Genomic DNA, 25207 nt, shown 5'->3' with positions numbered 1-25207 from the left:
TGGAAAATAACATCAACCTCCCACATTGGGTACTGCTAGTTACATTAAAATATCCTTCTATTTTGGATTCTCCACCATTGTACAGTTTCAGCTGTGTTGCTTTTTTCAAGAGAATTGGCTGATAGTGTAACCCAAGTATAGTTCATAGTCATAAGCTCTGTGACAGAGCTGCTCCAAAATATATATTAAACTAAATTTCCGAATAACAGATTGCAGAATTCAAATTACCAGGACATATTTCAAATATTTTTAGCATGATTTTACATAATGACAGGCAACATTTATGGAATTGTTGGTAATGACAGATATTTTTTGAACAGATAGTAGTTCAGGCTGTGCCTCGAAATGCAAGTTAACCTCTATGTAGCAGAAGTTTGGTGCATGGCTTCTATGAGTACATCACTTATTGTTCTCCTGAAGGACTGGCCATTTCAGCCTAGCCATCCTACATCACTTCTGCATCATGTCTACATCACAAGCAGGACTTAGAAGATGTCATATTGAACTTCATCCTAATCAGTTTAAGTCCATATTTGGTGCATTTTATACTATACTGCACATACTCTGAATATATCCCATTTCAAAGTATTTCTTGGAAACATATTGTGATTGGTACAATTTATTTAAGAAAGTTATGGGAAACATTATATTGGTAGTTAAAGAAGTTTTATATTTTATATTATAACTCGTGTGTTATGAAAGAATGTCATTTCAAGGCAATGGCTCGTTGAAGATGAATCAAAAATGTCTCATTCTTGATTTAACCTGTTATAATTAAATGACATATTGATGATTAGGGGATGATATAATGTAAGACATATAAACATGGAAGGTTACAGTAATGTATACCATACATTTATGTAACTATGGAGTCAAAGTTTGTTGGTTTGTGCCTGCTTTCTCCAAATTTTTTTATTTGCCTTTCTGTTTTCTGAAAGATTCTGAGACTCTCTTATCAGTTTAACATTATATTCCATAATTTTAGATGTTATGTATTTAGGTCATCTCTCTCTCTCCATTTTCTAGTTATGTGAATATGTTAGAGAATATGAGCAAATTAATTGCAAGATTGTTTTCTATGTCAGTCACAATTAAGTATTTATTATTCAAAGCTCATTATCACAGCACAAAACTCATGATGTACTGCTAACATCAGTATTTTAATGCATGAACTCCTAAAGCCCGTGGATCAAACATACACAAAATATTAAACATCTCGGGTTTAGAAATGAAAACATGAAAAGCATTAAGACTGCAGCAAAGTTGACATACAGAGCATTATAGAGCTGCTTAAAACAGCTTTCAACATGATTTGTTGTGTTAGTGTTTGGAGTTGTGACATTTATGGGTAACCTCTAAATCTTCTCAGAGTTAGCCTTTGGTGCTATTCAGTAGTTGATTATGAAATGGAGAGAAGATACAATGTTTAATCTGTTTGCTAAAGTGCGATATTACTTTCTGCCACTCATCTCCCCCCCCCCCCCCCCCTTGTTCCCCTCTCCGAAATGCTGGGTGTGGTGATAGACTTGATAAATGTTGCTGTCTTCCCAGTATGGAAACAAGGAGCTGTGCACCCAGTGTAATCCCTTCATTCATTCATTCATTCATTCATTCATCATGATTAGTAGATCCCATCAAGAAGGGGAACATTCAGGGATGAGGAGTGAGTCAAGGCATACATCATGATGAGATACAGGCATCATAGGAATTTAATCAGTATGCTGTACTAACAATAAATTATTGCTATACAGCTTAATGCTATTCTTATGCCTGTGCCTTGTAAATTTAACCAAGTGAACTGGTAAGGAACCTGCTACTCTAAAAAACTTGCTGGCTCCTCAGTTTTATGACAAATCTTTTGTTCATGTACTATTAGTAGCTTAATATTTACCTGCTCATAATGGTATTTTTCTAAGAAAATTGTTTTACAAGTGTACATTCTGAGTCTTGTTTATGGTACACAATTACTTCTCATATCCATCCATACATATTATAAAATGGATGTGTGTATGTTCCACTTCTTCTAAACAACTGAACCAATTTCAACCAAACTTGGTACACATATCCGTTGCTGTCAGGTAACAATGGCTGTGGAAGTAAGAATCATCCACCTACCATAGATAAAGAGATACAACATCATAAACACTGAGATGCCTGGAAAACTGCCACATCATACATGGCCTTTAAATTTATTACTTCTTTGCTACTATAAACACGACAAATTTCACAGATAATATCTACATACATTGCTGAATGTACATACACAAATATGCCATTGTACAACACACAGTTCAAGAGATATGATGTCATGAACAATGAGATGTGTTAACAAAATTTCTGCATCATGCATGAAGTTTTAATACATTTATTCTTTACTACTAAAACATTCGGACAGTTACATCAACTTAAATAAAGCCCTGGCACTTTTGACATGTTTCAACAGCGAAGCACAAATGGCTTTAGGTGGAAACAATAGCCATTTACAGAGCTATGGAAAAGCGTCACCACAGAGGCATTTACAAAATCATGTTGTGGACTCGCAAAGCAGCTGCGCTCAGCTGGCTGAGCATGTAACTATATATAGTGCTTATAATCAAGCACGGAGTTATAAAATTTGCATAGAATTTGTCTTTTGCATACTATGTTTCTTAATTTGGATATTGTATTTATACATTTGTACATTATGCATATTAATTTGTACAACTCTTTTATAGTTTGAAAGATATTTTCACAAATACATGAAAATGATATTTTTTTATATATATATTTCATGTCAGAGTTCATTTTTTGTTTTTGTTTGTAATAGAAGATTGGCAAAATGAATGCCCAGGCAATGCAGTGTTTGTCAGCTCATAACTTTATAACAAAGACTCCTGCTTGCTGTATAGGCAACAGAATTTTTCAATCCCTGGACCTAAATGTTCAGGTAATAAATAGAAAGAGTGGCTAAATTTTTAGGTTTCTTTTGAATAAGTAGGGACTCCCAATTTCTTGCTCTACGTTACATGGGAGCTTGTTGAATATCTTACCAGCAGAGTACCATAACCTTATTCTGAACTCTAGAAAAGGGGAAAAAATCTACATTAAAATAAATTTTTCCTCTCATACTGGATCTGTGGACATCAGCTCAGGTAAAACTCGTTTTTGCAACTCTAAAAAGAAGCCATCAGGGAGTAAGTTCAGGAAGTGAGGCTAAGAATTTCAAGATTGTAATTAGTGTGACAGTGTGTATAACAGTTCAGCTGAAATTGATTTGTATTATCAGCAAAAAGAGCCATTAAGGAGTAGATATTTGGTTTCTGGTATTACACAGGACATAAAAATAAGTTTCATGTAGATTTTGCCTCCTTATCTAGATTTCAGAATGTTGTTATATATCCTGGTGGTAAGGTTTCCAATGTGCTTCCTTCTAACATAATGCAAGAAATAGGGAATTCCCTCACTGTCAGCCAAAGATGACACTTTTCCATACAATATAACATCATCAATATAGAGTCTTAGGTTGTTGCCCACAATACCTGACAGACAATTTATGTACAGGAGAATAGTACCAGTTTTGTTAAAATTTCCTGTGGCACTTGTGACATTAATTTTGTCTCCGATGAACAGTCACTGTCTAGGACAACTTACTTGGTTCGAAAGAGGCTATCAAAAAGTTTCTGTCTGAGGGCTGTACAGTCCAGAATCAGTATGCCAATAAGGCAAAATCACCACAAACACAGAGGCAATCACCCCACTGGTGCAGTAGACTGAAAATACCCATGTGGTAAAACAACATGTCCTACTGAGTGAAGAAGTCCGTATCTGCCTGCTGCTCATCCCCATCTGACAGAAATCGTCAACCCTTTAAGGCCTTTGTTAAGGGACTGAAGATGTCATAATCAGATGGTGGGAGATCAGGACTATAGGGCAGGTGCTCAAGTGTCGCCTACTAGAGTTGGTATAATGGATGAAGCTAGCCTCCCAGATAGACCAGTGTCTTCTGTCAAATCACAACTAGCACAGACCTTGTGCACCAGATCATAACAGTGGTTTTCAACATAAATGATGCCCCCATATACATTCTTGAATGTATACCAGTGTTTGTCCTTCAGTAGCCAAGAAAGGAATAACAGCACATTGGTACTGTTTGGATACATGTGGTAATGATGTCACCGAAGCTCACATTTCTGCATTTACCACACAAATGTCAGAAAGATATAAATGACACATTAGCCCCATACCTACATGTTGTCAGTTATATACTGCATCACAATAGCACTAGATTGCGTACACACTTCAGCAACAACCTCAAACTGGAACTTTTTGATCACCTCTTATATTACCCAAAATGTCTGTGAGTCAGTCACACATCTGAAAACATATTCCATATACTAGAACCTTTGTAAATAGTCACTGGTACTAAAGTCAAAAGCCCTGATGGGATGTATGTTGAAAGGAACACAGGTGCTTAAAAACAGATGTCCATTAAAGTGGGTGTAAGTCAAAAAGATATATTCTTCTTCTTCGCGGATGGATCACTTAGGGACATGTGTAATCAACAGTTGTTGGCCTTCCTTTTCGCCCAGTATTCCTTCACAAGCAATGAATGGGCTAGCTTTCATTGCGTAGACCACGTATGTTGGTTAGTTTCTCTCTTTTCTTCCTCAAAACCCCATGTGTTTGTGATTTTTCTGATTTAATTTCTGTCATGTAGATTTAGAGACCCTAATTCTCTCAGGTCTTTTTCTGTCTTTTTGTACCAGTTTGGTCTTGTTGTTTTGTTTTTTAAAAATGTATGGATTTTGTGTGCTAACCTGTTTGAGTCCATTCCTTCTAAATTCCCCATGAATTGGATTCTTCTCATGCACATTGTGTCTGTTTTTTTGGAGATATTTTTATATATTTCTGCATTGGGTTTTGGATAATGCACACCATCTTTAGTTCTTGGTCCTACGATTTTCCTCATTATTTTACATTCTTTCACTTCTAATTCTCCTTTTAGTCTTCTGTGTTGAAGGTTTAGTGTCTCAGATGCATAGAGAGCTTCGGGTTTAATTACTGTTGTGTAGTGTCGTATTTTGCAGTTCCACGAGAGACTCTTTTTGTTGTAAACGTTTTTTGTTAGCTGAAACTCTGTCTCCATTTTCTGGACTCTTGATCTGACAGATTTTTTTTAGTTACAATTTTCTGCAATCCATTCACCTAAATATTTAAATTCTTTTACTTGAGAGATGTAATTATTACCAATTTTTAGATCAGAAGGTGCATCTTTAATGTCAGTCATAAATTTTATTTTTTCGAATGAAATTTGTAATCCTATTTTTGCTGCCTGCTATTGCAATATTTCTAGCTGTTTCTGTGCATTGGTAATGTCTTGGGTAGTCAGTGCCATGTCATTAGCAAATGCTAAACAGTCTCATTCTATGCCCTTACATTTTGGTCCCAGTCTGTGTGCTGGTGCACCTCCTTTTTTCCATTCTCTAACAAGTTTTTCAAGAGCAAAGTTGAAGAGCACTGTGGACAGTCCATCCCCTTGTCATACTCCTGTGTCTATTTCAAATTCTGTGCTCAATTCTACCATAAATTTTACTTTGGATTTGGTCTCCATGAGTGTTTCTTTTGTGATGTTTGTTGTCTTTTGATCTAGTCCAAATTCTGCTAACACTTCAAAAAGATATTCTCGGTCTATTCTGTCATATGCTTTTTTAAAGTCAACAAATGCAATCATATAACTTTTGTATGAAGTACTATGCAAATATTTCATCGAGTTTTTCAAGTTAAGGATTTGTTCTACGCATGATCAACCTTTTCTGAATCCACCTTGATATTTGCCTAGTTTTGAATCCAGCTGAGGTTCTGCTCAGTTTAGTAGGGCTTTAGACATAATTTTGCATGTTATTGACAATAAAGAGATTCCACGATAGTTGTTGGGGTCTGTTTTAATTCCTTTTTTGTACAGAGGATGTATGATTTCTGTCGTCCAATCTGTGCCAATTTTTTTCAGTTTTCAAGATTTCATGTATAATTTATTTGAGTTTTGCAATAAGATTTTTCCTGCATTTTTCCATAATTCTGCAATAATTTGGTCTTCTCCTGATTCTTTGATATTTTTCAGTGACTGAATTATGTCTTTAATCTCCTGTAAACTTGTTGGCTCTGAGCCCAGGTTTCGTTGTGTATGATGGAACTCAAATTTTTCTGCAGGCTTTCTACAATTCAGTAATTTAGAAAAGTATTTTTCAAGAATTTCATAGTTTTCATGGTTTTGGTATGGGCAATTTCCCCATGTTCATTTTTGAATTGGAGTGGTGGAGGAGAATATGTTGTTAATTTTTGTTTGAATACTCTGTAGAAATTTTGGGAATTGTTTTTCTTGAAATCATTTTCTATTTCTTGCAAATTTTTGTCGTTGTGTTGTTTACAGACTGATTGTATTGATTTTGTGACTGTTTTCCTGGTATCTTTGAGATCTTCCCGGGTCTTTTGATTTTTGTTGCACAACCAATTTTGCTACGCCTGTTGTCTGAGATTTATCAGTTGGTCACACTCATCTGTCCACCATGGGTGTTTACCTGTTCTTGTTTGCGGTGCTACAGTTTCAGCTGCTTTTAAAATTCCTGCTTTCAGTTGTTGCCAATTTTGTGGTTTTAAATTTTGTCTTTCTTTTGTAAATTGTTCATAACCATTTATCTTTTGTACATCATGTTTACAGTGTGGAGATTTCTTAGTGAATTTTCTTTTTTCTGGAATGACATCTAGGGAGAATTTTGTTAGGTAATGGTTGGAATCTAGGTCCAGTCCATTAAGGACTTTAAGTTTCATGATTTCTACTGTATTTATGCGGGAGATCATTACATGATCCAACTGATATTCACCCAGTAATGGATTAGGTGAGATCCAAGTTTTGGTTTTTGAGGCTCTTTTCTTGAAAAATGTTGATTTGAAAAATAGATCATGGTTTTTGCAGATTTCGATGAGTCACATGCCATTCCGGTTGGTCTGTGTATGCCCTGACCATTTACCTACCCAATATCGATATTTCTTTTCTTTACCAATTTGTGCGTTGAAACTGCCTGTAAGGATTTTGACATGGTTATTTGGGATTTTGTGGAGAATATTATCTAACTGGTTCCAGAATTCTTCTACTTCTTCTTCTTTGTTTTTGTTAGTGATGTTAGTTGGTGCATGTCCGTTGATTAGGGTGTATATCTTATTAGCTGATTTTATTGTCATTGTGGAGAGCCGACCCAAGTAAGATTTGAAAGCCATGACTAAATCAGGTATTGATGTATCTACTATAAAACCAGTTCCAAATTGTGGACAATTTGCCATGATCATTTTCCAGGTTTTCCTTTGTATATCCTGTATCCTTCTGAATCAAAAGGATTTTCATCTGTATATCGTGATTCCTGAAATGCAATAATTTTGATTTTATGTTCTCTGAATTTGTCCAGGATGTTTTTTAGTTTTCCCATTTTTAAGAGAGAATTTACATTAAATGTCATTAGCCAAATTCTCGATTTTGGTTTGATTTTGTTATTACGGGGTTTTGAGGTACTCAGATTTACCTCCGTGCACACTTCTGTGGTCTCCTCAGAATCTGAATAGACCACTTGTGGTTTTTCAACCTTGGGATTTGACCCACTGGGGTAATTTGTCTTTGAATGTGCTGTATCCACGTTGATTTATTTGGAATGGGTTTGTGACTGAAATTGAGATTTCAGTCTGGTTAAGCTCAGAGTTCCACTTCTGAGTTTTATAGATCAGCCACCACTAACATGTGGAACATATGCTGTAGGGTTACTGCCACCAACCTGTGGAACTGTCGTGCCCTTTGTTCAAGTAACCATGCACGATAGCTTTTATAGTATCCCAAAAAGCAAGGTCACCTCTTCTGCCAGTTCCGCCGTGCCAATGAAGTTCATCTCCGTCAAATATATATATATATATATATATATATATATATATATATATATATATATATATATATATATATATAAAAAAGAAAGATGATGAGACTTACCAAACAAAAGCGCTGGCAGGTCGATAGACACACAAACAAACACAAATATACACACAAAATTCAAGCTTTCGCAACAAACTGTTGCCTCATCAGGAAAGAGGGAAGGAGAGGGAAAGACGAAAGGATGTGGGTTTTAAGGGAGAGGGTAAGGAGTCATTCCAATCCCGGGAGCGGAAAGACTTAGGGGGAAAAAAGGACGGGTATACACTCGCACACACACACACATATCCATCCGCATATACACAGACACAAGCAGACATTTGTAAATATTTGTATTTGTATATATATATATTAGTGAGCACATGCAAAAACCTTGTGTAGAATTCCTTCTGAAAACAGCTGGCTGAGTTGTAAAATATTGTGCAGCAAATTGGAATTATCAAGCCAGCAGCACACCCAAAAATATGCTGTCTGCCCTGTCATACTTAGTGGCTCCTTCTTATTGAGTTAAAATATTTCATTGGGCTAAGTGAGACATTAGTCTGTGGCAGCTACCAACCACAACAATAATGCAATATCATTGAGCAGCAAGAGTGACTTTGTAGACTCTCTCTCTCTCTCTCTCTCTCTCTCTCTCTCTCTCTCTCTCTCTCTCTCTCTGTCTCTTTAGTAATCATTGTGCTCTGTTCACATCTGGATATTTTGTGTACATTGTCTTCGATAAAGTGTTATTACTCCACGGATTACTTGTGTATTTGTTATTCTACACCCATCTATATCCCAAGTTTCCACTGGTCCTTTAAAATGTTTGACAGGAACAGCATTCATTAAAGTAAAATTAAAATAACTGTTGAGAATTTTGAAGATGACAGCAGACGTATTCAGTCATACTCAATAAAACAATAACAGGAGACTGTTATTTGATGTGCATGTACTGAGACAGTGGATCAGTTGATGGTGTTTCCAAAGTGACTCACCCTACCAAGGACTGAGCCAATTCTGAAAAATGGGTACATTGTAACACTTGGTTTGGCACACAGTTGCTCCCTGTACACATAGCCAAAGTCAGGGCTAAACCACTTTACTTCTTATCCACTCAGGCACTGAAGTTAACATTCTTAGGCACTCAGACAGGCCTGCTTCTGTCTGCTATGGCTTCCTAACAGATTAGTTCACAAGTCCGTAATCCATTTACTGACATTCTTTTCTCCTTTTTCTCATACTACCTCTCCCCCCCCCCCCTCCCCCTCCACACACACACACACACACACACACACACACACACACACACACACACACACACACACTCTCTCTCTCTCTCTCTCTATAAGTATTTTTAGTGTAATTTATTTTATTTTTTAAACCTGTAGGCATCTTTCAAGCTCTCCAAGACATCATCCATTGTCATATACCTGTAATATATTGTACCATACCTTTTTAAATACAGGTGTTCTTGGCCAGTACATAATTTTATAGTTACATACTTGTACAGGGCAAGACTTTTTCAGTTAAACATGTGCTGTATTGGCTAAAATTAGGGAAGGTAACCACTCACCTATAGCAGATTGATGCATGGAGCACAGTAACACATAACAGAAAGCAGTATTCACACTATATTTTGAGCATTAGTTCTTTTTATAGCAGTAGTACACACATTCACATATACAATTACATAGACACCCAAACACAAATTACTACATCCACAGCAGGACTCCATGTCTTTATGGGATCAGCACTGTTATATGGGTTTTGGCATTGTTAGTGATAATTTGATGGCCAGAGGCCCTTCATGATGTCACCACTCCCACTGGAATGGACTTTGCCCTCCCCATCTGTCCACTTCTAGTGTGAATACCATGTTCAAGCCTGAGATAGGTTTTTTAAATATATATAAAAGTTTGTGTATCATGTAACTGAGGTGGGACATGAGTACCACTTCAATATCCACATAAGTGGATGAGACAAACTGCCTAATAACTACATCTGTGCATGCCAACTCACTGGCCCCCATCGTTAATGTGTTGGGCAGATTTGATTCGGAGCCAGAATTGGGCAGTTTAATGCATGTGGCTATCTGGGAAGGTTAATAGTTCACTTACATTATTATTTACAAATTTATTAACAATGCAGAAAGCTTTTTCTTTCAACCAAGAGGATATTGCCCTTCTGAACCCCTTAATTTACAACTGCTTAATTCAACTTGATGACTGGTTAATAAGAGATTATCCTACATGCAAGAGGTTTTTTGTATTTGTTAGTATATCCCAGGGAATATTGAAAGAGTTTCTGTCCCTAGTTCTACAAATGTAGATGTATGGTTTTTTTTCATGTACATCCCAACTGATTTAAGTGTACATGAAGGTGAGGTGTCTGCGGAAAAAGGCGCAGTACACAAGACATAGTTGTTTTCCACTATGACTGGTTTTAATTTCCTATGAGGTACAAACACAGGATAGTTTTGCATAAGTTATCTGTGTCAGCATTGCAGTTCAGTTTGATGTTGAGCCAGACACCCAATAATTTGACAGGGTCTTTACCATGACAGTTGTTAGTTGCAACTTTTAGAGAGGATACTATCCTCCTAATTTTGCTGTTGCATAATATTAATTCATTTGCCCAAAACAAACTGAGAAGTTACATTCACCATCATAAGTTAGTTCAATTGCTCCATAATATTTCTGTCTTTATGGGGAGAGATAAATATAATATTGTCAGCATACATCACTGCTTTGAAAGACATATTTCAGAAAAAAAGTTAATATTTCTTTGAACTTAAGACTGGACAGTTTCCAGTTGTTTCCAGTTAAAACGTTTATACAAACATGTATTAATTTGTGGTGGTGCAGAGCTACAGCTATCTGGGTGGTACACTCAAAGTACGGTGCTGAGGAACGCCCGAGAATGCACAGGTACTTCTTAAAACAGTGAATTAAAATAAAGCATACACACAGTTTTAATTAAGTAAATGTAGTTAATTCTTCATATGTATTTCCAGCATTACTTGTAAAACTAAAACACACACACACACACACACACACACACACACACACACACACACACACACACACACACACACACCAGTATGTATAGATACAGTTTTTCTTTCCATTGGCTTCTCTTTTCAAATGTTTTCACAGGTGAAAATATAATAAATTATGGTCCATTGTCTTGGTGGGCAGTGAATATGCAACTCGTGTATTAATTGGTATATAGTATGTTACATTTGAGTTGACTGCATACAGTTCCTGTCATTTTGAAGGAATATTTTCAGTCCTGTAAACAAAATATTCCAATACAACTGGCAGCTTTTCTTCCATGAGGCTCCTAAACATATTTTTTTGTAATATCATTTACAAATACAGTGGGCCCATTTCAACCACTGTTGACCACACTTTTACAAAAAGTTATGTCTCTCCAATGCAATATGTGAACATTATTCTAGTGGCCTGTGTATGATTGGACTCCTTGATTCCATCACATGTGAGAGTAGCTTCGTTAGTGAGTTGTTTTAATAAAATTTATTAGTAGACCAGTATTTTCTTGGCATTTATTTCAAATTCATGGCAGAAGATTAACCAAAGAAATCTAGAAATATTGGTGGGATAAAAATTCAACAACAAGTTGGGTCCATAAGCAGAAAAGTAATTACAAAAGAAATAGAATAAAAGGTGAAGCAGCAACTGACAGATAAGTAAAATGCAAACTCTATCTTCAGGACCATCAGTGCTGTTGTCATCGTCTGCCAGTGGCATCATCAGATGTGGTATGGAGGCGTGTGGAGTCAGCACACTACTATCCCAGGTGTTATCAGTTTTTGTGAGCTGGAGCCTCTTCCACTTGGTAGAGCAGCTCCTGACTAGGCATCATGAGGCTGTGTGTGACCTGTTCTCCCACTTAGGAAAAACCCCTGGCAGTATTGGGAACTGGACCTGGGCCCTCTGTGTGGCAGTCAGCCGCACTGACTGTACGGCTATTGAGACAGATGCTGACAGAGACATGTCTATGTAAAAAAAAAGTATTGAATATGGAAAGATTACAGAGTATAATAAAGGCCAGTGGCCAGAAGACAGGAAGAAAAAAACATAGTGAATAGATGAAAGAGTACTAGATACAAAGAAAAGATCAAGTAATAAGGAAGTGAAATTGGCACATGGTCATTAATGTAGTTGGTCCATCTGAGAAAGATGTTTTAAGTAGAAATTTTTGTGGTAAGGACTATGGAACCAAATTGCTGAGGTCATCGGCCCCTAGGCTTAAGCACTACTTAATCTAACTTAAACTAACTTATGCTAAGGACAACACACACACACACCCATGCCCGAGGGAGGACTCGAACCTCCGACAGGGTAGCTGCGCGAACCACAACAAGACGTCTCAGACCGCATGGCTACCCCACGTGGCTGTTTTAAGTAGAAATTTATGTCACTCATGATTGTCTGTAGTCCTTGGTGGTGTAGTAAATGAAAGCTTCTAAGAGACACAATGTAGGTCATTAAAGCAATAGGGTGCTTCCTGATGATGTAGAATCATGAAATCTAGTAAAAAGCAAAAATTTATAGTACAAGTAAAGGAAAAAAATTAGAAAATTGTTAATTTTAATTATATCACATGAAATAATATTTCTTCTGTCTTTTATTATTTGACTTAAAACATTCTCAAAAGTCTCAGAATTCCCAAAACCGATATCTTGGCAGTATCAGTGTCAATAACAGGCAAAAATCATAGGGGTTCTTGATTCCCCAGTTGGATCGACCGTCTGTGTGCATAACTAAGTTGGCACAGAGCTCACAGTTCATGAGAGCTATTCACACCTGGCAAATTTTTTAAATTAACCTATCTCACAAAATGAAACTAGTTATTCTGTGTTGGTACTGTTATGCATACCATTGATAGCAGCATAGGCACCATTCAGTTCCCAATCATAAGTGGACCATATTTGTTGAGATGGTGATGAACTTTTTGTGAGAAAGGCTAAGGGTTGCCAGTGCTCATCTATTTGCTGTTGCAGTGCAGCACCAATTGCAGTTGCAGACATGTTGACCTTCAGGATGACAGGTGCCTGTGGATATGGGTGCACTAAAAGTGTAACTTCTGTGAAGGGAGTCTTCAGCTTGGTAAATGCCAACTTGGTCTCACTATTCCACTGGAGGTTGTCCTTTGGCTTTCGTGAACCATGCAAGAACTGTTTCATTGATGCAGCTAGGAGGGCACAGTTGTGAACAGACTGATAGTAAAAATTTGTTGCACCAAGTAATTGTCATAGTTCTTTAACTGTTGCAGGCTGTGGAAAATTAAGTATAGCTTCTACTTTCTCTTGCAGTGGGCATATGACTTGTGCATTGATAGTATAGGGTAGAAACTCTACACTCAGAAGGTGTACTTTGAGGGGTTGATGAGCAGTCCCTGTGCATTTAAACAAGTGAAGATATGTCATAAGTGTTGGTGGGAACCAGCATTTCTGAATTGCAGGTGGAAACTTTCCCTGAAATACGTCCTATGTTCCCATAACCCTCCTGGCCTCAATCTTCGTTAGTCACTGTCCTCACCCATCCAGCCCCCTCCCTGTTCCCATTCCAGCACTACACAGCCATCATTTCACCGTCACACCCAGTCTTTTAATTTCTTTTATTTCTCTCCTTTCCGCTACTTCCCCCCTCCCCACTCTGCACCTTCTCTCCTGCCCTCCGTCTAAACTGCAACACTTGACTGTTCACCACTCCCACCATACTATCTCTCCTATCTCTCCCCCTCCCCCCCCCCCCCCCCCCAGCCTCCTCCGTACCCTCACCCAGTCGCCACTCCCATCATGCACTGGTGCTGCTGTTCGCAGTGTGGTCTCAGCTCTCTGAGACTGCAGATATGTGTGCAAGTTGCATGTATGTGTGTGTGTCTACTGCTGACAAAGGCCTTAATGGCTGAAAGCTTCAATTGTGTGAATCTTTTTGTTGTATCTATCACGACTCATCAACTCCGATATATGGTGAGTAGCAACTTTCCTTCTCTGGTATTGTTACATTCCATCCTGGATTTTCCATTGTTTGATAACTGCAAGGTTTGTAAGAGAAGAGGAATGACTAAAAAGTAATCAAGAAGAGAGTACTGCTTTTGATCTCCATTTCAACAAAAATAAAAGAAAATATCTAATTTGTAAGAATTGTTGTGGTCATGAACATTTTGCAAGAGAGTGCAAGAATCCTAAGAAGGATTAAACTGATTTATAAGCAAGAAAAATAATAATCAAGAACAAGAGTGCTACTTTTAGAATAAAAACGAAATTCAAGAAACAAAATTGATATCCTTAAAGTCCTTCAATCAAAAGGACAAACCACAAAGAATAAAATTGTTATTTTAAGAACAAAGACAACACAATAATACCCTTTTTTGCTTTTGAAGGGGTTAAAGAATATCTAGTCACACAAGGAAACAGTAAACAAGACATAAATGAGGACAGTGCATTTATTGCATATGAATGTAACAAAGAAAAGATTTCACAAGAAGCCAAAGAGAACGAAGATACAGTCATGGTTGGTGACAGTGCATGTACAGGACATATAAGTAATGAGGTGGACAAGTTAACGAATATGAAAGACTATGACAGGGTTGTGAAAGTTATCAAGCAAGGCAGGTCATTGAAAATAACAACATGCAACTTTGTATGTGATAACTGCATCACAAAGATATTATGTGTGTTCCTTTACTGAGTAGAAATCTGATGTCTGTGAATGCTATCACTGAAAATGATTGTACAGCTGTGTTTATTAAACATTCTGTTTGGATCTATAAAGATAAAATACTCATTTTGAAAGGACACAAAACCAAAAATGGATTATATGAAGTGAACATTAAATCGGGACTGTAGTCACTACTAACACAGTAAGAAAAACAAGAATTTTGTTATTATATGTTTAGCAAAAAAAATGTGTGAAACTTGTATGAGAGCTAAGCAAGCGACAGTCATTTTCCGCTGTGAGAAAAGGAAGAGCAAGATACCTGAAATAATACACACTAATCTCTCTGGAAAGATAGAGACACCAATATTTAATGGACATGACAATATTAGATGATTTTATTCATTTTTGTGTGGTCTGTCTGTTAAGACACAAGTCAGAGGCTGCAAGATTCATAAGAAAATATGCGTTAGAAAGTGAAAATCAGTTCAATCTGAAAGTATCAAAATTAAGGTGTGATAAAGGTGGCAAGTACACCAGCCATGAGTGTAAGAATATTGGTGAAGTTAACATCCTGATCCGAAGGACAGATCACCATCAATAGTGTCGCACACCCACACTTGACAAAACACTACAGAGAAGTTCGGAATTGAATCCAGGACATTGGCACAAGGACCTTTGTACCCCCTACCTCTCTTCCGCTTTACCACAAAAGCAAAGAGGAAGTTGCCAATGGTACGTCTTCCGTTAATCTGACTTGATGGGGATTCCAAACACTCGAGCAGTATTCAAGAATGGACTGCACTAGCGTTCTATAAGCCGTTCGCTTTACAGATCAGATACACTTTCCCAAAATTCTCCCAATAAAAGGAATTGGCTATTTGTCCATAAATCGTTTTCTGTGAGATAATTCATAATGTTCGAACACATTGTATGTTCCAAAATCCTACTGCAAATCGATGTTAGTGATATGAGTCTGTAATTCATTGGGTTAATTCTTGGGTGTTGGTGTGACTCGTGCAACATTCCAGTCTTTGGATACGGATCTTTCTACGAGCTAGTGGTTGTACTGATTGCTAAGTATGGAGCAATTGTATCTGCATACTCTGAAAGGAACGTGACTGGCGTACAACCTGGACCAGAGGTCTTCCCTTTACTGTTTTAAGCCACTTTCGTAACATCGAGAATATCTACTTCTGAATTATTCATGTTGACACTTGTTCTTGGTTCGAATTCTGGAATATTTACTTTTTCTTCAGTGAAGGAATTTCAGAAAACCATTACATCACTATTGTAATCGCGCAATGAATGTACTGACTGTGTCTTGCCACTACTGTACTTTACATACGACCAGAATATCTTCGACTTTTTTTAACAAGTTTCAAAACAGAGTTTCATTGTGAAAACTATTGAAGTTCATACTAAATTTTGAGCTTCTGTATAAATTTGTGACTTCCGTAAAACTTACACCAACCTCCAGATGTCAGTCATTCGGATCGGAACCAAACAATGTATGTCGACATAGCATCAACCAAAACTCGTGAGGTAGGTTGCAGATTGTTGTACCAAGGGTTCCGAGGTCAAGATCTGGTCATGTCAGCTGCTGTGGAACTGTTACGTGAGACCAAATTTTCCTGAAATGTAAAAGATCTTTTTGGAGTTTATAGCAATGTTTCACTGGCAATCCTCTTTCGCTTCGTTTATCTGGAAAGCAGCAAACCTATAGAGTACATTTGTAGTTTCGCAGAATAAATGGGAACAGAAGAATAAAGATACCTTTGCGTTAACATGGGGAAGTAATAATAATAATAATAATAATAATAATAATAATAATAATAATGTCGTAAAAGGCGACGAAAAGAACAAACCACTAATAGGGCTAACCCCCCTTTTAGTGTCATTAGTTGGTTCAGGACAGAACTAATGAAGCCTCGGACAAGCACTGTCATGGTCAGGGAAGACGCTTGAACCCTATGCCCGTCCACAATGGTAATGACACTGCTAGCCACACGGAAAATGATTTAAATCCAAATAGAGGTGTTTTGCAGGATATGCTTCCTGCAACCACCCTAGAAGGAAAACAAAGACAGAGGATGAGATGGTCAGATGAAGTTAACAGACACCTCATGTTGTGTTATAACCAAGCAACAAACTTAGGAACCAACACAACTGGATACAGATCACAAGTATACACAACTTTTATTACCAGATACCCAGAATTAAAATTTTTAACAGAACAACGACCAGCTGATCAGATCCGTGTAATAATAAAAAATAACAGGATACCCCAGTCAGAATTAGAAAACATCAAATATTGGAACAAAATAATGTGCAATCAGAAGGAGAAGAAAATATGGTAATGGACTCAAACAATCAAGAGCAAACAAACAACGAACAACACACATCAATTAAACAATCAGAGGAAAACGAAATCTTAACACAGCCACCAGAACAAGCACAAATAGAACATGAAGTGACACACATGTTAGATATAGAAGAAAAATTTCAGCTGACGTATATAGAATACAAAGACACAAATACAGACATTAGACAATTCTTGCATAGACCACCAAATAACCCACAAGTCGAAACAACAATAACAACTATCAACACAATCATACACAACAATATAAATGAAAATAAAACTATGGAAGAGTTACAACTACTGGTTTATATAGGAGCACTCACTACACTAAATATACACACTAGGCAGAGATCAGAACCAACCAACACACAGAAGAAACCCACAAAACCAGCATGGCAACACAGGCTCCAGACCAGAATAGAAAAACTGAGAAAAGACATCGGACAGCTAACACAATTTATAAGAAATGAAATCTCGAAAAAAAAAAGAAAACGAAAAAGGTTAGGTAATATCTCACAACAAGAAGTGATAGAGCAATTAGATGAAAAGAAGCAGAAATTACAAGCATTGGCCAAACAACTTAGAAGATACAAAAAAAGTGAAAATAGAAGGAAACAAAACCAAACATTCAACACAAACCTAAATCAATTTTATCAGACAATAGATAACACACACATTAAAATAGACAATCCACCAAATATTAGAGACATGGAACACTTCTGGAGCAACATACGGTCAAATCCAGTACAGCATAACGGGCATGCATGGTGGATACAAGCAGAAACAGACACATACAAGATGATACCACAAATACCTGAAGTAATAATTTTGCGACATGAAGTCACCCAAGCAATTAATTCTACTCATAATTGGAAAGCCCCTGGAAAAGATAAAATAGCAATTACTGGCTAAAGAAGTTCACCTCAACACATTCACATTTAACTAAATTATTTAACAGTTACATTGCAGACCCATACACATTCCCTGATACACTTTCACATGGAATAACTTATCTGAAGCCTAAAGATCAAGCAGACACAGCAAACCCAGCTAAATATCACCCCATAACATGCCTACCAACAATATACAAAATATTAACTTCAGTCATTACACAGAAATTAATGACACATACAACACAGAACAAAATTATAAATGAAGAACAAAAAGGCTGTTGCAAAGGAGCACGAGGATGTAAAGAGCAACTGATAATAGATGCAGAGGTGACATATCAAGTTAAACAAAGGTCGCGACACTACGCATACATTGATTACCAAAAGCTTTTGATAGTGTACCCCACTCATGATTACTACAAATATTGGAAATATACAAAGTAGATCCTAAATTGATACAGTTCCTAAACATAGTAATGAAAAATTGGAAAACCACACCAATACAGCCAATACAGATTAAGCGTGGAATATACCAAGGAGACTCATTAAGTCCTTTCTGGTTCTGCCTTGCTCTGAACCCACTATCCAACATGCTAAATAATACAAACTATGGATACAATATTACTGGAACATACCAACACAAAATCACACATTTGCTATACATGGATGATCTAAAACTACTGGCAGCAACAGATCAACAACTCAACCAATTACTAAAGATAACAGAAGTATTCAGCAATGATATAAATATGGCTTTTGGAACAGACAAATGTAAGAAAAATAGCATAGTCAAGGGAAAACACACTAAACAAGAAGATTACATATTGGATAACCACAGCGACTGCATAGAAGCGATGGAAAAAACAGATGCCTATAAATATCTAGGATACAGACAAAAAATAGGAATAGATAATACAAATATTAAAGAAGAACTAAAAGAAAAATATAGACAAAGACTAACAAAAATACTGAAAACAGAATTGACAGTAAGAAACAAGACAAAAGCTATAAATACCTATGCTATACCAATATTGACCTACTCATTTGGAGTAGTGAAGTGGAGTAACACAGACCTGGGAGCACTCAATACACTTACACGATCACAATGCCACAAATATAGAATGTATCACATACATTCAGCAACAGAAAGATTCACATTAAGCAGAAAGGAAGAAGGAAGGGGATTTATCGACATAAAAAACCTACAGTATGGACAGGTAGACAATTTAAGAAAATTCTTTATAGAATGAGCAGAAACTAGCAAAATACACAAAGCAATCACTCATATAAATACATCGGCTACACCACTGCAATTTCATAACCACTTCTACAACCCTTTAGATCACATAACATCAACAGATACAAAGAAAGTAAATTGGAAAAAGAAAACACTACATGGCAAGCACCTGTATCATCTAACACAGCCACACATTGATCAAGACGCATCCAACACATGGCTAAGAAAAGGCAATATATACAGTGAGACGGAAGGATTCATGATTGCAATACAGGATCAAACAATAAACACCAGATATTACAGCAAGCATATTATTAAAGATCCCAATACCACAACAGATAAATGCAGACTTTGAAAACAACAAATAGAAACAGTAGATCACATCACAAGCGGATGTACAATACTAGCAAATACAGAATACCCCAGAAGACATGACAATGTAGCAAAAATAATACATCAACAACTTGCCATACAACATAAACTAATAAAACAACATGTTCCCACATACAAGTATGCACCACAAAATGTACTGGAGAATGATGAATACAAATTATACTGGAACAGAACCACTATAACAGATAAAACAACACCACATAAAAAAACCTGACATCATACTCATCAATAAAAAGAAGAAATTAACACAACTAATCGAAATATCCATACCCAATACAATAAATATACAGAAGAAAACAGGAGAAAAAATTGAAAAATACATACAACTGGCTGAGGAAGTCAAGGACATGTGGCATCAGGATAAAGTTGACATCATACCAATTATACTATCAACTACAGGAGTCATACCACAAAATATCCACCAGTACATCAACGCAATACAGCTACATCCAAACGTATATATACAACTACAGAAATCTGTAATTATTGATACATGTTCAATTACCTGAAAGTTCCTAAATGCAGTGTAACATATACCGTACAGTTAAAAGGAAGTCACGCTTGATCAAGGTCCGCGTCACTTTCCATTTCTGACCAGACATAATGCCTAAGAAAAGAAAGAATAATAATAATAAGAATATTTATAATTATAATAGTAAAAAGTGTAATAATGAAGAAGATGAAGAATTATTATTGCTACTATTAGCACTTCCACAAGTGTGATGCAACTGTTTGTTTAGTCTTCTGTTCCGATTGTTTATCTGTATTCTGTGAAATTACAAATGTAGTCTATACGTTTCCCACTTTCAAATAAACGAAGCGAAAGCGGACTGCCAATGAAACATTGCTACAAACTCTGAACACTCCTTTTACATGTCAGAAACACGATGCCCCACGTAATAGTTTCACACATATTATATATATATTTATTGCAGCAAAATAGCCATTATAGTTATTCATTATAATCGTTTGAGAGTGAATTACAAGGATGTATTGAGTGTCTGCATAATTCTTAGTAGATACATTCAGTGCAGGTAGTATATCAGATTATCATTTGAACCATTTATTGCATAGTCTCTAATTGATCTGGTCCTCTTGTTGCATATTTCTATATGGTATCTCTCACAAGACTGTCCACATAGTGTACACTTGCAAAGGTTTGACGGCTCGTGGTATGTTGTATTTGCACAAATTTCATGGTGGAATCCGTGTACTGCGAGTCTTGTAAGTATGTGTCTCATCTCAACATGTGCTGCTGTCCAAGTGCAGTTGATCATGGCCCCGGATCCATAGAATTCCGTTGGTACTTCCTCTCTTTTCTTGAGTAGTGATCTTAGTAGGTTCTCCGGTGCTGATGTGTTGGGAAGTAAGAACATTGTCCTTAGATGCTCGATGAGGAAAGATTCTCGGGCGAGAAGGTAAACTAATCTTGATCTTGTGGTTTTTGCTGCCCCTAATGCTCTTTTGATATAGGTTGCTTTTACTCTTTCCAGTGTTTCTAAGTTCTTTTCATTTAGGTGTATCCATATGATTTCTATCCCATAAGCCAGTATCGGTATTATTTTTGATTTGAAGAGTGCCATAGCTGTGTCTAGATTTAGTGTTCTGATGGAACTTATTTCGAAATTTTACCTACTTTCCCACGAGAGCCATACGCGACAGACGCTCGCGGTCACAGTTTTCCAGTGCTCCTAGCCCAGGTGTAACTCTTCGCCTACCGTTTAGCCTACACCACGGTCTCCTGGGCAGCCACACGTAGCACAAGCTATACAGGACTTTCGGTTGATGCTCTGTCGACATACAACGTTAGGTACCGATCTGACTCTGTGACGTTTGAACCTTTAGGTGTTAGTGACCTATACGATACCCTATGCCTTGGCGACCTTTGGTACACTACCTGATACAGTGAATTTTCTTACATAGCTGCTTACCGTTTACATCACGTTCGTCTGGACAACAGCACATAGCACAAACTACACGGCAGTTTTGGTTGATACTCTGTCGATATACGAGGGTTGCCGACAAAGTGATGCACCGCATTTTTTTTTCTCAGCTGAAAACAATGCTACGAATGCGAAACGTTACGTATGTAATATTTGAAATCTCCTGAGTGAGCGCGCCAAGCTTCCATCACTTCCGATAGGTAGCGTAGCTGCAGGACAGTTTCAAAATGGTGTGTGTGGGTGATGTACGTTACTAGCAACGTGCCGTCATTGAACTTCTCACTGCAGAGAAAGAAACTGTGGGGAATATTCACAAACGCTTGTGCAAAGTGTATGGAGCATCTGCCGTCGACAGGAGTACAGTTAGTCTCTGGGCACGGAGGGTGAGGTCGTCAGAAGGCGGTTCAGCGGAGCTCCACGATTTGTAGAGGACAGGGAGACCATCCACGGCTGTCACACCTGACATGTTGCAGCGAGCTGATGTCATTCGCGATGGCAGATAAATCACGACTCGGCAGTTGGCGCTGCACCTTATAATGGTACTTGAATTACGTAACCATTACGGCACCTCACCTCAACCTCTCGATACCAGCAATATTCTACTGTGTTTCTGTAAAATAGTTAACATACCTGTATTTCTGTGACAACATTCAGATTTGGTTTCATTAATGTAGAGGTACTTCCATACATCGATATGTATATATTGCAATGATATTATTCTTCTGTGTATTCTTTCTTTAGGCACTGTGATCTTTGACGTACATGTAACTCTGATTTTTCGGCGCGTGAGCGGTTATTAGAGAGTCAAGCTTTGGTCGTCATGTTAAAAAGACGCAAATTGTAGTCAGTTTATGAAATGTGAACTTTAACAGTGAGGAAGATATTTTCAAGTATATTTTATATTGTGAAGTGATGTTTTGTAACAAGTTACGTGATATTGCAACAAAAGTAATAAAAAAGAAGTGTAACTTAAATTCGAAGTGCTGATTACTTTTTTACATCACCATTGTCCCAACTTCCAAAGTTTAATCTTCAAGAATGGTTTATGAAACACATCTATAAAACTTTTGAATATAGCAGAATAACAGCTAGGCCTCTTTGCATCCGAGCTTGCAATCATCACTACCTAGATTTTCGACGATTGAGCCATGAGTTCACAACGAGACCAGCGTGGGAAACACGAAAAATGAGTGCCTAGTTTATCCATTATTTCAAGAAATGACTTTATTAACTGTGCTCTAATGACGCCTGCCACATAATATATCTGTGGTGATACCTAGGTTCACCGTTTTAAGCCCGAAACAAAACGAGAGTCATTGGAATGGCATCATTCCGACTCACCACAGAAGAAAAAATTTAAAGCAACTGGTTTCGCCGGTAAGGTCGTGATCACCGTGTTCTGGGACTGTGAAGGTGTGATTCTCATCGAAGTGATGCCAACAGGCGGTACCATTAATTCAGAAGCATATGTGAACACATTAACAAAACTCAAGATGCTCTTCCGGCGACTTCAATGACATGGCAACCCAGGAGATGTTTTGCTGCAACACGATAACGCTTGGCCTCACACAAGTCTGACGACTGCTGAACACATGGCAAAACAGAGTTGGACAGTGTTACTCTATCCACACCATGGCTCTGACCTAGCCCCCTCGGACTTCCACTTGTTTGGGCCGTTAAACGATGCTATTTGTGGAAGACATTTCGAGGGCCGACCGGAGTGGCCGAGCGGTTCTAGGCACTACAGTCTGGAGCCGCGCGACCGCTACGGTCGCAGGTTCGAATCCTGCCTCGGGCATGGATGTGTGTGATGTCCTTAGGTTAGTTAGGTTTAAGTAGTTCTAAGTTCTAGGGGACTGATGACCTCAGAAGTTGTCCCATAGTGCTCAGAGCCATTTGAACCATTTTTTGAACATTTCGAGGACGATGAGGAGGTGATTCACACAGTGCAGCACTGGTTCTGCCACGAGAAAAAAGACTGGAACCGAGGAAGGCCATGGAACGCGATGGAGATTAAGTGGAAAAATAGGGTGTGTAGATAAGACACCAATCTTTCGTGTATGTCATTCTCATTATGTACAATAAAGAATTGTTGAAGAAAAGAAATGCAGTGGATTACTTCCTGGCAACCCTCCTACATCGTTTGGTACCGATCTGACTCTGACATCTGAACGTTTAAGTGTTCGTGGCTTATATAATACCATATATCTTGGCAACCTTTAGTATATTACCTGATACAATGAATTATATTGCACGGTTGCTTACAGTTCACACCACGTTTTCCTGGACGACAGCATATAGCACAAACTACAGGGGAGTTTTGGTTGATACTCTGTCGATATACAACGTTTGGTACCGATCTGATTCCCTCACGTCTGAACGTTTAGGGTTTAGTGACTTATACGATACTCTGTGTCTTGGCAACCTTTAGTGCACTACCCGATACAAAGAGTTGTATGACACGGTGTGTTTCCGCAGGGCGTGCGCAGCCCGCGGCTGCACTTCGGCCTGCACAACACGAGCGTGTCGGCGGTGCAGGCGGCCCTGTTCCAGCGCGCCACCTGGGTGCGCAACCTGACGCTGGACGTGCGCAACAACTCCCTGCGCTCGCTCTCCAACCCGAACCGCGCCGAGTTCCCCGGCGTGCCGCGCAAGATGTTCCTCAACGACCTGCGGCTGGCGCACAACCTGTGGGACTGCAACTGCCAGCTGGGGTGAGCTGCCGACTGCCGTCTTCTTCCTACACCCATATTTATGCCATACATATACACGACTACCAAGTGTTGCACACTTAAGTTTTATCCTTTTCCGGCTCCGCATCGGCCATACTTGGCTGACTCATGGGCAACTCGGTGTCGCTGTAGTTCACGCTTGACAGCGGTCCACATCTTGTTGGACTGTCCCAATCCAGCCGCCCTGAGGCACTACTTCTGGTGCTACTTGACAGTGCTTCGACGGTTGATTTAGCTTTATTCCAGAGGGGGTATTTTATAGAAATTCTTCCAATCCATATGTGGCATACAGCAAGCAAACCAGCGCTTAACAGTATTGGTTGAAAACAGTCTTGATTGCAATATTATTATTTTTTTATTTTTCAACGACGCGTTTCCCCTTATTTAGGCATCTTCAGGTTATCTATTCCAGATGGACGCGAGAGGCACCAAGATCTGCATAACGCGTTCCAAGACACAGGAGCGGATTTGGTGCCTCTCGCGTCCATCTAGAAAAGATAACCTGGAGATGCCTAAATAATTTTGCAAAAATAGACATAATGTCTTATGGGATAACAGCAATCAGTGATTTTATAATGTTACTTAAAATCCGTCTTGATTGGAAATTTTTTTTTTGATTCATATGACCGGTTTCGGTTCATTCAGAACCATCTTCAGATCTGATATTTCAGTTACAGGAGTAACCCGTCCAAATCCAGCAACTTTCACATGCTACGTCACATGTAACTGAAATATCAGATCTGAAGATGGTTCTGAATGAACCGAAACCGGTCATATGAATAAAAAAAAAAATTTCCAATCAATACGGATTTTAAGTAACATGCCTAAATAAGGCGAAACGCGTCGTTGAAAAATAAAAACACTAAAATTGCAACCAAGACTGTTTTTAACCAATACTGGGGTATTTTATCACTTAGTCAAAGGGTGGGTGTGTGGCCTTCTCCCCCAGGCCTTCATCCTACCTCCTTGGGAGGTGTCCCACGACTTTTGTCAACTCAGTGGTTATGCGCTTTCATACCAACAGTAATGATCTG

General features: G+C 38.0%; 1 protein-coding gene across 1 annotated transcript in view; it reads left to right on the top strand.

Moving 5' to 3' along the window:
* Window positions 1–25207, top strand: part of LOC126214856 (chaoptin) — a 270750-nt gene that overhangs the window by 209158 nt on the left and 36385 nt on the right. The window contains exon 17 of the mRNA XM_049941491.1: window positions 23920–24155. Coding sequence (XP_049797448.1) covers window positions 23920–24155 — 236 coding nt within the window. The remainder of the gene's footprint in view (window positions 1–23919; window positions 24156–25207) is intronic.

The sequence above is a fragment of the Schistocerca nitens genome, chromosome 12 (assembly GCF_023898315.1).
Source record: "Schistocerca nitens isolate TAMUIC-IGC-003100 chromosome 12, iqSchNite1.1, whole genome shotgun sequence".
NCBI classification, from domain to species: domain Eukaryota; kingdom Metazoa; phylum Arthropoda; class Insecta; order Orthoptera; family Acrididae; genus Schistocerca; species Schistocerca nitens.
The sequence above is the reverse complement of the archived record's forward strand: the minus strand, read 5'-3'. Positions and strand labels throughout refer to the sequence as shown.